We start from the raw sequence: 16,944 nt of genomic DNA on the forward strand, positions 1-16,944 counted from the left end.
AATAATTTTCTCTGGTGAGAATATAGCCAACATATCTGGCAAGAAGCAACTTTAAGCATGTGTTGCTGTGACAGCACTGAATTATCACCCCAGTCTGCAGCAAGATTAACGCTTACAACCTTGGCACGAAGAGCAGCGTGCTCAGATAGCGCCAGGAGCAGCACTGTGGGATTGGACCTGAAAGGGTGAGCACGCAGTAAGGGGTTAATAGCACACAATGCAGACATTTGCCTAAACTGTAAACAAACTGATAATTTTGAGGGAGAAAGCAGTGTACAGATGAAGAAGGCCATCAAGTGAAACTCCAGGTATGAAAGGAGAAAGACACTGCCTATAACGGAGGATGCGCTCTAAAGAAGAGTTACAGAGGAGAGCAGCCCAACAGGCTTCTGGCTAACACAGAAACATCTGAGCATCCAGACAAACCAACCTGACATGACGTTCACTGCTCCAAAAACTGCAGGCAATCTGTGCAGGGAAGCAACCACCGCGATGAGGAGCATTACTCACACCTACCGGCTGCGTCTGTCTGTCGGACCTGCATCCCGCAGCACCACGTGCCATCACCTGCAAGCTACACGCAGAACAAAGCCAGCTCCGGCCTCACAGGAGGTCACAGCCCACATTACACCAAAACCAACGGCTCTACAGGCTGCTGCCTGGCAGACTCACAGCCCTCCACCCCTTTTTTCCAGCTAACGGACCACAAAAGAAGAAACCTGACAACAAAGCTTCTTACTGGAAGTTTAATACAGAAAAAAATACAAGGGCAAGAAAAGCCATGAAGCTGAGGAAATCGTGGTGCCACCTCCTTCCTGCTTGTAGCCTCATCATACTGAGACCTCCTTTTGCTTTGCAAAATTGGCAGAGCTGTAAAGCACACCTTCTGCTCTGTGATCTCATTTGAAAGACTTTCTCCTATGAAGAGATTCCACCAAGCATCAGCTACACCTACAGCGCAGCTTTAGTTTGCTTCAAGAACAGGAAGAAATATAAAATATTAACACTGATAGAATTGATTTCACAGATTAAGTGTTCTAATCCCAAGATCTTAACTTGAAGAAAACACTGAAGCCCCAGAAGCAAAGCTGTGTGACTCGCAGCATATGAACAGGTGAGGCTGTGGGATTCGATGCTGAGGAGAATCAGGACAAAAGGATTCAACCTGTTAAAAAATAAAGATACTTGAATTTACAATTAGTACAAACTGGATACAGAAGTACACTTACTGTGACAGGAACAGCCTGATGGCACCACATGTACCTCAAGTAGATACCACAGACCTCTGAACTCTCAAATGAGAGGACATTCCAGTGAATTGCATTATAAAACGTATTGAAAATTTTTAAGCAAATGATCATAACTCATCCCCTATCTTGCTAGGATGTTTAGATTCCCTGAGATTTAAAGCATCACCATGTAACAATGTGGCAAAAACGTCCAGCAAAGAGGAGTAATCACTAAAGCAGACTGCTAATTGAAGTCAGCTTGGGATAATCTGCTTTGGAAAGGAATCAGGGAAGCACACCTAGAGCTCTGAATGCTGGCTTTCAATGATAAAGTCAACACTATTAGTTGGGAAGACCAAAGCTCATCTAAAGGCACAGCTCTGCACACAGTGCCCATGAGTTTCAGCTCTCTGGGGCAGAGCTCTACCCCTTCATCTTCACCTGCTCCAAAACACAGCTTGATGAAGCACCACCTAATTCACAGCTTTCATATGAACTGCACTCTCTGCTGCCATCTACAATTAACCACTCAAAGGAACAAAATCAGTCAAACCTCATCAATTCCAACAAAAACTTACTGCACTCCGTCTCCAACAGCAGGAGATGCTATACAAGGAGAAGACGTGAGGCAATGCTTTTTGTGGCCCATCTGCTTACAGCTCTCTCCTCCAGCAGTGTCACTGGAGGGCAGGGCTGTCCATGCTGGGCCCATGGTACCACCACAGGTTCTGTTGCTTCGGTTTGTTTGTAATTCTCAAGGACTGCACACTGTTCTGAGGAGATGAAAGCCTTTTTACATACGATTGTACTGAGTTTATTGGCTTATTTAGATCAGATACTTGAAGAAATCTGACAAAAATAAGCCCATGAGCCATTACTTCTTTTTTCCCCCCACAAGCTGCAGGTCAGAATCTTGTGTTATATCAACTATCTGTGCAGTAAATGCCATCAGAGTAAAATCCAGGCTTGACAGCTATCTTGGGCTTGGATTAGAAGTGTCATCTGCATTAATGAGGCAATGAGACTAATGCCTTCTGGGGCAAGAGAACGATGAAGCATCAGGTAGTTTGCATCTCTGAGCTCCTCCAGAAAACATCTCCTGGTCAAGCAGCCATCAGTTAATAGGATTCTGCAAGGTGTTTCACACAGTTGCTACCCTCACCCGCACTAGACTGAAATCAAACGCGTGTTCTTTCACAAAGAACACCTGCAGGTGAGGCTGTTCTGCTGCTGCTGGAAGACTGTGCTGTCCTGGAGCTCGTTCCCAAGTATGAACAGAGCTGCAGGGCTGAGTTGGAGCAGGCCTACCTACTGCAGCACCAGCTACAGATCACTCCAGTTTTCTGCAGAACAACTTTCTGTGAGAACCAGAAATTCACCTCAAAAAACGAAGCGATAAAAACTTCTGAAATCTTCCATTTTGAGCACGCTTAAAGCAGTTCCTCAGGCAGCAACATGAAGGTATTTTTAAAATAAAAAAGGAAATGCATCGGTGTTAACAAACTTTGTTTTCTAGGTAGACAGCAGTATTTTTCAGTAGTGGAGGAAAAAACAGGCAGCATGGTAGCAGCTCAACATTAAGTTACTGACCTGACCGGCTGTACAAGCTGCAGAATGCAGCATTCAAACACAGGAAGGCAGCATAAAACTAGGAAGAAAAAAGAGGTGCTAGCGTACTCAAAACACATCAAAAGCCAAATCCCATAGCAGGCATCTCAAAAGCAGAACCCAGGGCTCTCCCAGCCCTCCCAGGCTTTCCCAGCCCCAAAGGGACAAAGGCAGCACCAGCCCTGACCCTGCCCTGGTGGGGCTGTGGGTGCCCACACCTCTCCCTGACCCCAGGACGCACTGGGCTCTGTGCTGCTCCTGCTGCCTCCATCTGCCACAGTGATCCCCCAGGGCTGCAGCCAGCTGGCACCGTTTGGAACGGCCTTGGGGCTGCTCTAGACTGCACAAGGGAGTGGGCCAGAGGAAAGCCAGTACCATAAATAGCTAATTTACAATCCCATTATCCCATCCTCCTCAAATGTGCGCGGCACGAGCGAGCCACGTGCTCTGTGACCAGATAGTTTAAACAAAAATAATAATCACCATCATTATTCAAGGAAGTTAAAACATCTTAACAGGGTTTGATTATAAAGGATAAAATCTGAACTTAGAGGCAGGCCTGTTAAAGAGGGAGACAAGTGCTCATAACTTGATTACACAGAAAAACACTATTCATTTCATTAAATTAAATGTAATGCAAAAAGCAGATTTTCTGTAATAGCTGATCACAAATTACAGGCATCCTACACTCTCTGGTTCATTTATTTTTCACAAGGAAACTGGAGCAGGAGCAAATTATTTGCATACAGGAAAAAGTTCTCACGACTGCACAACATCAGAGTAGTTTCACCTCTCCGACTCAGCACGTTAGCACACCCATAAAAGCAATCAAGCACGAAAGCTGGAAGTCAGAGAAGCACAGAAGGTGGGGTTGGAAGGGACCTCACAGCCCCTCCAGCCCCAGCCCACCACCAGCAGGCCGTCCCCACCAGCTCAGGCTGCCCAGAGCCCATTCACAGTCTCAGGCACCTCCAGGGATGGCGTGCATCAGCAATCCCAGAACCTTGGGTTCTCTCCCATCCTTCCTCCCCTCCAGCTACCAGCTGTGCAGCCTCCCATTCAACCCCACGCTGACACACAGCACATTCCTAAGCCAGATGAAATACTAAGAGAAACGGCTTTCTCCCCCATCTTTATCTCTTGTCCTTTCTGGTTCATGGCACTCTTGCACCAGCACGGTGTGACAGCAATAACACAGACAGGTGCTGGTGATTCCTTACACTACTAAGGAAAGGCAGACCCACACTCAAGGCACTGGAGTTTCTCAGCTGCCAATCTTCAGCAGTAAGCACAGAAAGCTCCAAACTTCCCATCTCTTGCTCCTCCAGTGAGTCACTGAACCACAGAACATCCCGAGTTGGAAGGGACCCATAAGGATCATCCAGTCCAACTCTTGGCTCCACACAACGCCAACCATAATCCAAACCCTGTGTCTGAGAGCACAGTCCAGACACTCCTCGAGTCAAATACTGCCTGGCTACTGCACATCCCTACTGTATCTGAACGCCACTTTTTCCACTCAAACCATTTGCCAATTCCAGCACACAGTTGTGGCTCGCTAATACCAGCGGGTATCACTAGTTTTTACCCATTAATTCAAGCATTTAAAGTCAGTCAGATTTACTAATTTACTTTTTTTCCTCCTTGCCAACACTTTTGTTTGTTTTTTTGTTGTTTGTTTTTTACCACTGCTCAAAACCTTGTTTGCAAAACAGCTCCAACTCAGAGGTACAATGTGCTTACAGAACTGAACGGCTTGCTTTACAACAAATTGCTGTAATACAGTCATTCTTCAGGCTACTGCTGAACTGGAGTTTCCAGCTGAATGCTTCTCCCACAGTCAGACTTCTGCAGAACACAGCCCTTCAAGGAAGACAAAACTCCACCTCCTGCTGCCCAAAATCTTTCAGGAAGGGCCTGAAAACGCAGCATTCCAGTTATGACACGTTCCTGGGAATTCAGACCCATCATGATCTCTTCCCTTACGTTTCCTTTTAGCTAAATACTTAACCACGTGGATGGACAAAAACATTATTTAGCACCATAAAGTGAGCTCATTAATGCTCCACGTGCATTATTCATTTCTAAACTTGGCACTATTTCACAAATACACACTGCTACTCCATGTATTTATGAACTCTGGAAACACTCCACTGCACTTTGGGATTCAGGCCCCTTCAATTAGCAAACAAGTGATGGATAGCAACTCCTCTGCATGTGCAAGTCTGAATCGATTCTGATAACTGAATCAATGCAGAAGCTGGAAAGAGATACAGACAGATGGAAAAGTGGATTTACTGGGGGCATCACAAACATCACAAAGTCAAAAGTCACAGAATTACTACGTGACAACAAAAATCATTACAGGTATTAATACAGAATTCTCCTGGATGAAGTTTAAGATCAATTTCCCCATGGAACAGCCTTACAGTGACAGAAAAAAGTCTTGTTTCTCTTTACACGCAGAACTCGTGGAACTACTTTTATTCCTTTGCCTGTTCTGCTTTCCACATCACTGTTAAGATCACCACACCATCATGAGCACAAACTGCTATCAGGAATTAGCAAAGAATTAACACAACTCTTAAACATACCTAATAATTAATGGGGTGGGGGGAGTACCTACTGAGCAAGCATGACAAATCTGCAATGCACAAAAGCAACGGCTATGTGAGGATTTCACCCTGCTCAACAGCAGCCAAGCAGAATAGCAATAAAGCTCAAGAACAAAACTGGGCACTACTATGAGGATAACCCAGCACAGCGAGGCAAAGAAAAACACACAGCCTTAAGACAAATGCTGCGTTTGTCACCAGAGGGCACAGGGTCAGAAAAGCTCACCTAACACCAATGAGGTACTGGAATGAGTCAGCTATCTCAGCTGTCTTCACTTACAGAGTTGTCATACATCTGGTGCAGGATAAATCTTACTTTTATTTGGCAAGTTTATCCTAAAGAATGTCCTTCAAAAGCTAACTTGTGTGTAGGAACACATCTGAATGCATAGGAGGGGAAGGGGAAGAATGGCTTTTTGGTTTCAGGATTTTTTTCCCCCATAGAAATGACTGCAATGCCAGCAAGAAAATGCAAAGACAAAGGTTATGGATGCTGCTTTCTCTATCTGCAGCAACAAACACTGCACTGTCAATTCATGCCTGCACTTCCTAGAAAACAAAAGCAAAACGTACACATATGCCTTGACATTAAATTCAGAAAGATAAATCTAAGTGGTCTTTTTCTGTAGGGATTTGGCCTCAGATGCACACACTGCTGAGCGAAACTGCAGTACAATCGCAACGGATGGAACACGACGTCACATTGGTGTTTGATACCCCATCAACCACACCACCCAACTGTGCCCAATCATTACTGGGCCTTCTGTGGGGTTAGGCAAAAGAATCATTGTTATTTCCCATTTTGTAATTTTTAGAGTTACACATATTTCTTTCTAAATAGTGAATTGACATGTGCATGAACAAGAACAATTGCCTTAGCATACAGGGCCAAGAGCTGCACCGCAGCACTCCAGGCTAAAAGCATAACAGCAAAGATGAGATTTTTCTAACAATCTCTTAAATGAAACCCAGACTAATCATCTCTACAATTTAATTCTACATAAACACATCTCGCTGAATAAATGCAAGTGGCAGCCAACCACCAGTGCACAGCAGCATGGCAGAGGAGCAGGGCTGGGCGTGGGGCGGCACACGAGCTCTTGTCGCACTCACCATGAAGGCAGCACCACGCTGAACCAGCTGCTCCTCACCACTGCTGATACTATGAGGATGTTTAATAGGTTTGACATGTTCATTGCTGTCAGCGTTTGTTACAGGACATCACAATTTGCCCTGGCCCCAATATTTAAGCTAAAAAAGATACTGCATCTGCTAAACACGTTGCAAACAACTTTTGGTACCATGTCACCCTTCCTGCTGTGTCACCTTGCCCAGGACCCAATTTTTTCATTTGATGACAGATTTAGCACACTGTGGACCTTCACAGGAGTGCTTCCCAGGGATGGGCTGGCATCACCAACTGTGCACAAGACAGACAAGCAGAGTCACATTAATTTCAAGCTCCATTAAGCACAGGAAAGGAAGAAGGCAAAAAAAACCCCCAAACTTTACCAACTTGGAAAAGCAGCAGCCGCACACAAAAAAGGGAATTTTCAAGCAGTGTTACAAATAACTGATGAGCTTTGAGAAAACCTCAACTAATGCTCTGCACAACTACACGGCTGCAAAAAGACTGAGTATTTGCTTTCTTTCAGACACAAAAGATTGTGAGGAGACAGACTGTTTGCTAATCTGTTACCTACTGATAAAGTGAATCTCAGGTTACTTTGAGTCAACTGGTGTCTGCTAACAGCTCACTTTGCAGATTATCAAATAGGTCTTGAAATAGATAAAAGTGAGTATTTTTCTAAAACAGGAGATACCATCACAGCACCAGGATGCCTTAGCACTGAGGCAAACCAGGCACCCCTCTGAAGCTGCTATACACGCTGCACTAATGTGGTACCGCTTGGAAATGTGTTCTGAACCAGACAGAACAGAGGTTAACTTTGCAGTGACTCACTCCTACAGCATTGATTGCACTAGCAGCAAATGCAGCAAAGTTCTCTGAAATTAAGCAGGCTGTACATAAAGGACTGCCAAATCAATATGCAAAAGAATACAACTACCAAGATGCAGCTTTCAACCAGTCAGAACACATCTATCAGCTCCTAGAACTGCTTCTGCTACAGGAAGGTTCCCAACTCAGCCCTCTTGGGTAACATATGGCTCTCCCTACACTCCAGGGCTGCTTGCTGACAACACAGGCCGGGCTCACACAGCAAACCCTCATGTCATCACAGCCTTTCCCTCGCTCAGCTCCACTGTCCATCAGTTAACAAGAGACTGGAGATGGCTGCTCAAAGCACTTCTTGCTGTCTCCACATCCAGAGAGGCTCTAACAAAGATGACTCCTGTAACAATATATTTCTAGCAAGTCCAGCAAGACACATATGGGTCACCTTCAGAGTGCCTTTCCTACTGTGTTGCTACAACTGATAAATAAGCAAAATCTATATTTTCAATGCTGTCACACTTTCAATGCTGTCATGCATCAGAAATACCTGGAGAACTAAGAGTGAACCATGAACACACAAGAAAAAAAAAATCAAGCAGCCATCAATCACAAGAAATGTAATGAATAGCTGGCAAGAGCTCTACACCTACCCACCTACCAGGAAACAGGAGCAAGAAATCTCAGCCCCAAGTCAATCATGCAAAAACCAAGAAAAACCTATGGGTGCTAGGTTTAATACGAGAAACACAAGCATTGCAACTGAGTTCACCTTTCTCTGGTTTAAAACAGATGAGCCATCACAAAGTTTACACTAATATTTATCACAGCATTGTTTTTGGTTCAGGATCCCCAGAGCACATCCCAAAGGAAACTTTGTTTGCTTAAAGATTCAAGGAGCAGTAAGTCAGAAGAAGCCACCAGCAGCAACTTGCACTGTCCACCTGCAGCATTCAGCCACTGCCTTGTTCCTCTGCTCACCAAGACAGAAAATCCTCAGAAGAAAGAAAGAGGGTAGAAGGTTCAGAAATGATTTGCAGTTCCGGTTTCACGTCAGTGCTACAGATTAAAGCCCGAAACAAAAATGAGGATATCAGCTAGCCTTTGTTTGGAGTTTAAAGCTTTGACGGCTTAAAATAAAGCTCAACAGATTGTCCAGCAACTCAAGCAAACCAATTCTGCTCTGCCTGCCTTCACACAATTAGCAGTCATTCTGGTTTTAGAGCTCTGAAGATTTCAGGAGGCTTGTAGCAAATAAGATCACTGACTTTAGACAAATTTAAAGAGGTGCCACAATTACTCCCAGAAAAGCAACCTGGCTATCAGCAAACTTTTACTCCTAATATGGCTGCAGAAGGAAATACAAGTTTCTCCACGAGGAAGTAGCCTTCATTTTCTTTGCTCTTTTGTCTCTCCATCCGTATTAAAAAGAAATAGAGAACTACTGTTCATTAGTCAGCCTCAATGATAGGGATCTCCATAACCTTTGTACCAGACTGCATGTGTTGATCCGAGAGCAAGAGAGACAAGTAAGGATTCTGTAAGTCCTGATGGTTCTGAAACCACAGCCCAAAAATATTATTCATGACCTCAGAGTTCATGGCACAAGACCTTTGGCCAAGAAATCAACTATTGCTTTACACAAACATGGTGCAGGGCACACAACAGGCATGAGCACCAGTAAGAGCAAGGACCTGTGTTACAGTCTTCTCCAAGGCCAGAAACATAAATGCAGCACAACACTGCCAGTCTGGCTTTGCTGACAGAATCCACGTGTGCAAACCTAATGCCTGGGTATCTCCCACACCACAGACTGCATCTTCACAGCAAGAGGAAAGAGAGCATTACCTTCAGCAGGTTTAAGGACCTTTTCACTCCTCAGACAGTTAAGAACTACAGAAGATTGTACAGTTATGAGACCTGCTGAACGATGAAGACTGCAGTTGATTCTGACACTGCTTATGGGCCCCCAGGGAGAAGGCAGTCCCAGCAACACACGGCAAGAACATCCTTCCTGAGTGAACCATAGGTCACATGGGCAGCCAAAGTGAGTAGGCAGCTGAAAAAGAGTTTCTTGAATCCTGGATTCCTCTGTTAAATTCTCCATAGGATTTGTGATCCAGAAGTTTAGTGCGCATGCTAGAAGTATTAAAGAAAAATTAATAAGGACATTTCAGCTTAAGAAATCAAAATACTGAGTTTGAGAAGGCTGCACAGCTTAGTAAGGTTTCTTACCCATCTCTCAGCATTTGCTTAAACAACACTTCCCTGTTCCTGGACAGGTACGTGGGGCAAGGCTGCAAGGGGAAAGCAAGCACACCTCACCTGGCACTCAGCGGGAAGTCCCAGCACCAGCTCACCCTCTGAACATGAGGTCATCTCAGCAAGAACGTAATGCAGCACCGTAGACTGAACCACAATACTTGCTATTGAAAATATGACACAGCATTTATTTGATAGGAGAGATTTTTTTTTCCCCTCGAACATTTAAAAAAAAAAAAATGAACCAAATTTCAGATTCCAGCATCTATGAATTAACTCTCAATGAATTATTAGAAGGACGCACACGAAGTCAGAAGTGCACACATATGAACGAGGAAGAGATCTATAGACAGTTCATCACCTACATTCAAAAATGTTTCTTCAAATCTGGCAGCATCAATAGCCTGGAGAGCCCATGCAAACAGAGAATAATGGAAGAACAAGAGAAGCTCCAAAATGTAAGGAAAGAACCTAGAACACACCCACCATCAAGGAGAGTAGAGCAGACAACCCCAACAGCCCATTATTCTTGGATCTGCTGTCAGAACAGAACAAACATTCTGACACTTCAGACAGGACCCTGTGCCTATCACAGCTGCGCCCATGACCACCAGACCTCTCACGTCATCGAGCACCTTCTCAGAGCAGTGACAGCAAGAACCATTCAGAACCAGGCAGAGAGCTTTCCTCCGAGGTATGTGGTCCAGCAGGACAGAACTGAACTGTAAATGCAGCAGCCCTTCAAGTGCTGAAGCCATTACTTACTAACTCCAAGACAAGATGCATCTACACATCCAAACGTGCTCTGATGGAGAGCTGAAACTGTTCAGCACTGCAAAACCGATTTTTCTCATCTGCAATTGTGAAGGAATAAGCAAAGCTTTTGAAGTGTGATGCTACAGACAAAAAGGGAAATGCTGATCCAAAAGGGCTGGCAGTAAGTCTTCTTAGCGTCTTCTGTCTGGTCCATAACTCCTGCATGGGAAGTAGTGGTGTCGCATTTACCTAAGAAACGCTATGAGAGGTCCTTAAGCACGAGATATTTTCTGCACCAAAATACTCAAGGTAAAGCTCGTGACCTCCAGAAGGTGATGGCAAAGCTTGTATTCATGTATCCATTCAGTGCATTATCTCACAAATAAAACAAGTCACTGGTCAAAGCCCCAAAGCCAAGATGACCAACCTCAATTTTCTGCCACTTTACATGAGTGCCGAGAGCTGGCTCCAGCTCCTAATCACCATTACCACAATTTCAACACCTGTTCTTCAGACTTCTTCCTCTAGCCCTTCTCCTATTCCACGCCTCAAACAACACAATGCTTCCCTCAGGCTTTACCAGCAGCAGCACGTTTGCACTACAGCAAAGCTCTGCCTACAGCAGCACAACTGCTGCGCTCATTCGCCTCGGCCACAGCACAGAAAGCTACAGCTCAGCCCCTGGAAGGAGGCAGAACAACACTTTGGAAGCTGAAATCCCACTGCTGACAACGCTTTGGAAGCAAACATACCCCCAAATCCTTCACCAGAATTCCAGCATTAACAAAGGTATTCTCATAATTACCTCTTCCTTCTGATTGGGAATTCAGATATAGGTACAGGAAATGGCTTTCCAACTACAAACAGCGCTTTGCAGCTATTTTATTAAAAACTCCGGATGTGAAGAACGCTGAACTGAGGGCTGCAGCTCCTAAAAGGTTATTCTCAGGAAAGGTACGTATTAAAAACAAATAGCAAGCAGCAAGAAGTGTCAAAATGGTCTTCCAAAGCATAATGCAGTAAGTGGTGTAAGCGAAACAGGAGCAGCGGACACTTTCTGCCCCCTGCAGTTCCTACTGCTATCTGGATTTTTAAGACAGCCCTAGGAGGGATGGAACATTAGCAGCCCAGAGACCCAACAATTTAACATCTGGCTCCCAAGCACCAACAGCCAAAACGGCTGGGTTTGCTTGTTGTTTTACAGCTAAGTTCGTCTGAATAACAGTGAAATTAATCAATGCTTCCATTAATGATCAACTGCATTTTGTGAACGTTTGCTGTGCCAAATGAAGGATGCAACTGTCCCTGGGTTTTGCAACAGAAAATGAGAATTACCTTCTACCAAACCTTTATTTGACCTCATTGCTTTGATTAGAGCTAAGAATGGGAATTCTCACCAAGAAATATTTGGTATCCTCGCCACGTCAGGGCTGTGCTCCTAATATACGCACACTGTGTGAATGTATATAGAGAGACAAATATGATCTTATGTAAAGGACAGTGGGTTATTTTCTAGTTATCACATTACGTGCCCAAAACCAGAAAATGCTGCTATGAAGTTTGATGCATAAAATATGTATGGGATAAACATGGAGAGCAAAGAAAAATTCCACAGGGGAGGGTTTCACATCCGTGTATAGGAGATAAGCACCGTTGTTGCTCATACACTTCCTTCTACCTTTATGAACATAGGAACTTATCCCAAATCCAAGCACACAAAACACTTCCCTGTATGTGATGATTACTCCCATACATCTCAGGTTGGCCGAACTCAGAATCCAACTACTTTCAGACTGGAAAATCTGCTTAAAAACAAAAGGCATTTTTAGCATGTATCTGGGAAAGGGATGCTTTTGATGAGATGATTTTGCAACCATCCTGTTCTGCCTTATGAGCCTGCCTGTCCAAAGGGGTGAAGCTGGGAGCACAGATTGCTTACAATGAGCATTTATTGCCAGCTGTTTTTTGAGCAATAAGAAGCGCATCACTAGTGACAGATTTCAGCAGAAACCAAACAAACAGCAGAGCAGGGCTGTAAAGGATGCTCCTCATTCAAAATAATGAAAGCTAAAGTGTTCACCTTGCTGATGAATTTTGGGTTTCCTGCTCCCATATAACACAACCCTATTTCTCTGTGACACTTTTTTTACCTCGCTCTTTCTTTTCTTCCGCAGCACTTGTACGCATTCCCCCCTATTTAAGCCCTAAGTATCCTGTCCCACAAAGCCATCTGTATGCTGACACACCAAAGGTTAAATAAAACCAAATTCTGACTAACATACCTCACGACACTGGCTTGCAGCCGGTTAGCTCTGCAGAACACAACTTCGGCTGTACGTTGCAAGGCTCTCAAACAAGGGACTAACTTTGAAACTTCTCTTCAGCGATTCCATTTCCCACCCCCCTTTAAGTAAAACACCGCAAGATGGAATTCCCCGGGCACACACAGCGGGCGGCTCAGCCCCGCAGCCCAACGCACACCTCCAGCTCTTTGAGAGCTGCCCACAGCCCGGCAGGCCGTCCCAGACCGCAGTTCAGCCGCGCCGTCTCTTGCAGTCCCCTCCTCGGCCATTAACATCACCAGCCACAGAAATCTGCAAAGTCACTTGTTAGTACGAACTAGTTGGACGGCAACGGAGGGCAGCGGGAGGCTTCGGTTGGGCTCCTCGGCAGTGCGTTCACACGGCCGGGCCGGGTTTGCCGCACACAGGTGGGACGGGCACGTCTGCCCTCATCGCGGCGGATTGCGGCGCTGCGCAGCGCGTGCCCCGAGCGCTCGCACCCCCGGCTCGCTCCTTATCCCCCCTCCGCGCCCTACGCCCTCTCAGTTCCTCCTCTCCCCCCCTCCCCCCCCCACCCCTCCAAGAATCCCATTTTGCAACCGGATGACCACCGATCTTCAAAGAAAAAGAAAAAGCAACCTATATTATATAGATGCATGTAAATAAACACCAGAAATGCCTCCCTCAACTCCCCCCCCCGCCTCTCTCAGCCATTGTGCCTCCTTCCCCCACTCCTCCCTGCGGCACAAAGCCCCGCCGCGGGCCGGGCCGTGCCCATCGCCCCGGGGCTCTCCCCTCCCCCCCCCCCTCTCTTTCCCCTCCCCTCCCCGCTGCCTCCGCCGTGTTCCGGGAAAAGGGCTCCGCACCTCCGGGGGGCGGCGGCGCTGCGGAACGGCCCCGGGAGGGGGAAGGCGGCGCAGGGCAGGTGGCGACGCGCGGCCCCAGCGCCGTGCCCGCACCGAGCCGTGCCCGCACCGCGCCGTGCCCGCACCGCGGGGCACCCACGGCCGCCTCCTCCTCCCACCCCCGCGACCGCGTGCCGGGAACCGCGGGCCCGAGGAGAGGAAAAGAGAGGAGAGGAAGGGAGTGCAGGGGGGTTGGATGGGGCCGCCCCCGGTACCTTGCGCTTCCTGGTCTCGGCCGAACCGCTCCACACGAAGCACTGGTAAATGGCCCTCAGGTTCTGCTTCCAGTTCTCCACCTTGAAGCCGGTCACATGGCAGCACCCGGCCGCCGGCGGACTCATGTCAGACCCCCCCACATCAATCCTCTCGCCGACGGGCCGGGCCGGCGGGCAGCTTGCCGGCCCCTTCCCCCCCTCGGCGGCGGCGGCCGCGCGGGCGCGGGCACGGCACGGGGCGGCCGCGCGCCCCCCCCAGGCACCCCACCCTCCCTCCCTGCCGCCGCCACCGCCCTCAGGGGCTGCGGCCCCTCCTCACGCCGCCTCCCGCCGCCGCCTCCGTTCCCGCGGGCTGCCGGGCGGGCGGCAGGCACATAGAGCCCCCGGCTCCGAACAAAGCGCGGCGGTGGAGGCGGCGGGCGGGCAGCGCTCCCCTCCCTCTCTCCCTGCCTCGCACACAAAGATGGGGCTCTCTCTGAGGCGGAGGAGGAGGAGGAGGCGGCGGCTGAGAGCGGCCGCTGCCGCCCCCGGAGTGGCCGCCGCTCCCTTCTACCTCATAGAAGCGGAAGGGAAGGAAGGGGGGTGGGCCTGGAAGCGGCGGCGGCGGCCCCGGTGCGAACGGAGCGCGTGTGTGGGGAAGGGGCGAGTCTCCGCCCGCCGCCGCTCCCTCTCCCCAGCCGGCCGCCCGCTCGGCTCCTGTCTCTTTAAACCTCTCCCCCCCGCCTCCTTCGCCGTCTCCTTCCTCCTCCTCTTCTCTTCCCGCACTCCCCCCCTCCGCCCGCCGTGTGCGATGGTCCGAGCCGCTAACTCAACCCAGCCCGCCGGGCCCGGAGTGGGACAGACCAACGGTGAAGGGGCGGTAGGCGCACCCCCGCTCTGCCCCGCCGCCCGCGAGGAGGGAGCCGGAGAGGGAGGGAAGGAGCGCTGCGATTGGCTCGCTCGCCTGTCGCTCCGCCGCTGAAGTGCCCGTCTTTGGTGTCTCATTGGTTTATTTTCTTTTCTTCCCCTCCCCCCCTTCTCCCTCCACCCTTCCTCCCTAGCATTTCCCCCTACCGGAAAGGGGCGGGAACGGCTCTGTAAATTGACAGGTCATCTGACCAACGGGAAGAAAGGGCGGCACGTTTGCGAAGAGTGCCTCGCAGTGACTGGCCGTCTCCGCCGTCACTCTCGCTCCAAGATGCGAGCGGATTGGCGGCGGCGGGCTGTGGGGCGGTCCCACCCAGCGACAGCCTGGGCTCTGGGTGCAGCGGTGCTGTCACATCCGCTGATCCCGGCCGCTTCGATCTTTTACCTCAGTGATTTCCTGAGGGGCGGCGGCAGCCGGGTCGCTGCCGGGGCAGAGCCGCCTCCCCGCCTGATAGAAGCCCTGCGCCCGGGAGCCTCGGCACCAGCTGAGGGTTGTCCGGCCGCAGCGGCCTGCGCTCAGCTGAGGCGGTTCGGGGGGCAGCGCTGGGTGCAGCAGGCCGCGCCGCGCTGCGCTCCTATCGGGAGCTGCCGCTCTCTCCTGATGCGTCCACCGAGAAGCAACGAAAGCGCTCCACAAAGCACCCGGTCACTAGAACCGGTGTTGGTGCAACGTTTCCTATTAAAAAGCCCTAGGAGGAAATGAGAAAACCATGAAAAACACTGGGATCCTTACACTGCCCTCGTGTGATACGCACGCTGTGGAGTTGTGTAAGAGCGGAGTGAGGCAAGAGGAGGAGATGGGAATGGAGCACTGTGAGGAGAGCAGCTCTGTCACACCGGGCTGTTACACAACCCTGCGAGGCAGTGCTGTGGGGAAGGCAGCGCTTTTTTGTGTGCTCCTATCGACACCCTCTTTCAGGAGCTGTAACCTCGAGGTGTGCCAGGCAGATTTGTATCGGGTCCTCCTCGCTATCCTGCTCTATTGCTTCAATGTGCAGAACTCGTGAGGAGAAGAAGCCATTGTGTCAAAAGAAATAGGCACAGAAACCCACCCCCTACCTTGTGAGAGCCACCCAAACATCCCTCAGCGCAGAGGGAAGATAATCTTACAGCAAGCTGTATCTAAATGAATGGGATGGGTAATTAACATCTTAACAGCACACAGTATTTATTCTAATGAATATCTTCCAATTAAACAAAACCCCCAATATTACTACAGTCTAAACCCAAGTAGAGGGTTATTCTTATTCTGCAAGATCTTGCTATTACTGATCTTGGGCTTTTCTCCATGGCTATATCAAAACAGGAGATAAAGATAAAAGAGAGAAATTCTGTCTGTGAAATTTAAGTCCATCTCTCCGAAGAAACAGGATATCAAAAAGATAATGGATGTGTTCAAAGCTTTGCAGATACTGAAGTTTTCACTGAGATTTCTTTGCAGCTCTTTCTTGCAAAGTCATCATGTTTACTCTATGTAAGGTGCAGCAGCGTTTGTGTTATTCAGAAATAAAAATAATCACGTCTTGATAAAGCATAATTCTTTCATTTTAAGAAGGGAGAACACCTGCAGTTTGTTCTACTCCCAAATAAATACTTCCTTTGGAACATACTATTTTTTCTCTCTGGACAGATCAGAAACAATTACAACAGTCAACCATTCCTGCTTCCTGAAGTTCCATGGCCCACCCCGAGGAGCTGCTGGGATTGGTGAAGCATTCTCAAAGATAACCCACAAGCACAAAATCCATCCTTAACCACAACTACTGTCATCTGAGGTTCTCCATCACCTCCCAAAGGATGAATGTTGAAATTTTAAGATTGATTCCTAGGCACATTTCCACGGATAACAGATGATGCCTTTCAAACTTAAAGGTCCCCCCATAGTTTTTCTGGCATCTTGTTCTCCAGAAAGGGAGGGAGTTTTTTGAGCCAGAAATCTGATTTCAGGTTCACTCTGACAGTGAATCGCTTTGGTACCAAAGCAGAAATCCATTCTAAAATTACACAGAAAAAGAATGGCTCTTAATATTTTCTGAAGCCAATTCCTTACCTGGGGAGCCTGAACCAAGCTCCAGAAGGTATCAGTGTCATCAAGCCCTTTGCTTTCCATCTGGTGAAGACACCAGAATCTTTCCTGTGAAGAATTAAAATTTCATACTCTACAAATACCTCCTGATTGTGGCAGCCCATACAGCGAAGGTGGCACGGCAAC

General features: G+C 48.1%; 1 protein-coding gene across 2 annotated transcripts in view; it reads right to left on the reverse strand.

Moving 5' to 3' along the window:
• Positions 1-13,952, reverse strand: part of USP22 (ubiquitin specific peptidase 22) — a gene marked incomplete at both ends in the record, with an annotated part of 86,829 nt that extends 72,877 nt beyond the window's left edge. The window contains one exon of one of the 2 annotated variants that reach the window (XM_079542857.1): positions 13,827-13,952. In XM_079542857.1, the coding sequence (XP_079398983.1) occupies positions 13,827-13,952 (126 nt within the window). The remainder of the gene's footprint in view (positions 1-13,826) is intronic. The other variant, XM_079542858.1, reaches the window with a different exon arrangement.
• Between the last annotated feature and the right edge of the window lie 2,992 nt (positions 13,953-16,944).

This window comes from Tetrao urogallus (genome assembly GCF_951394365.1).
Source record: "Tetrao urogallus genome assembly, chromosome: 15".
NCBI lineage: Eukaryota > Metazoa > Chordata > Aves > Galliformes > Phasianidae > Tetrao > Tetrao urogallus.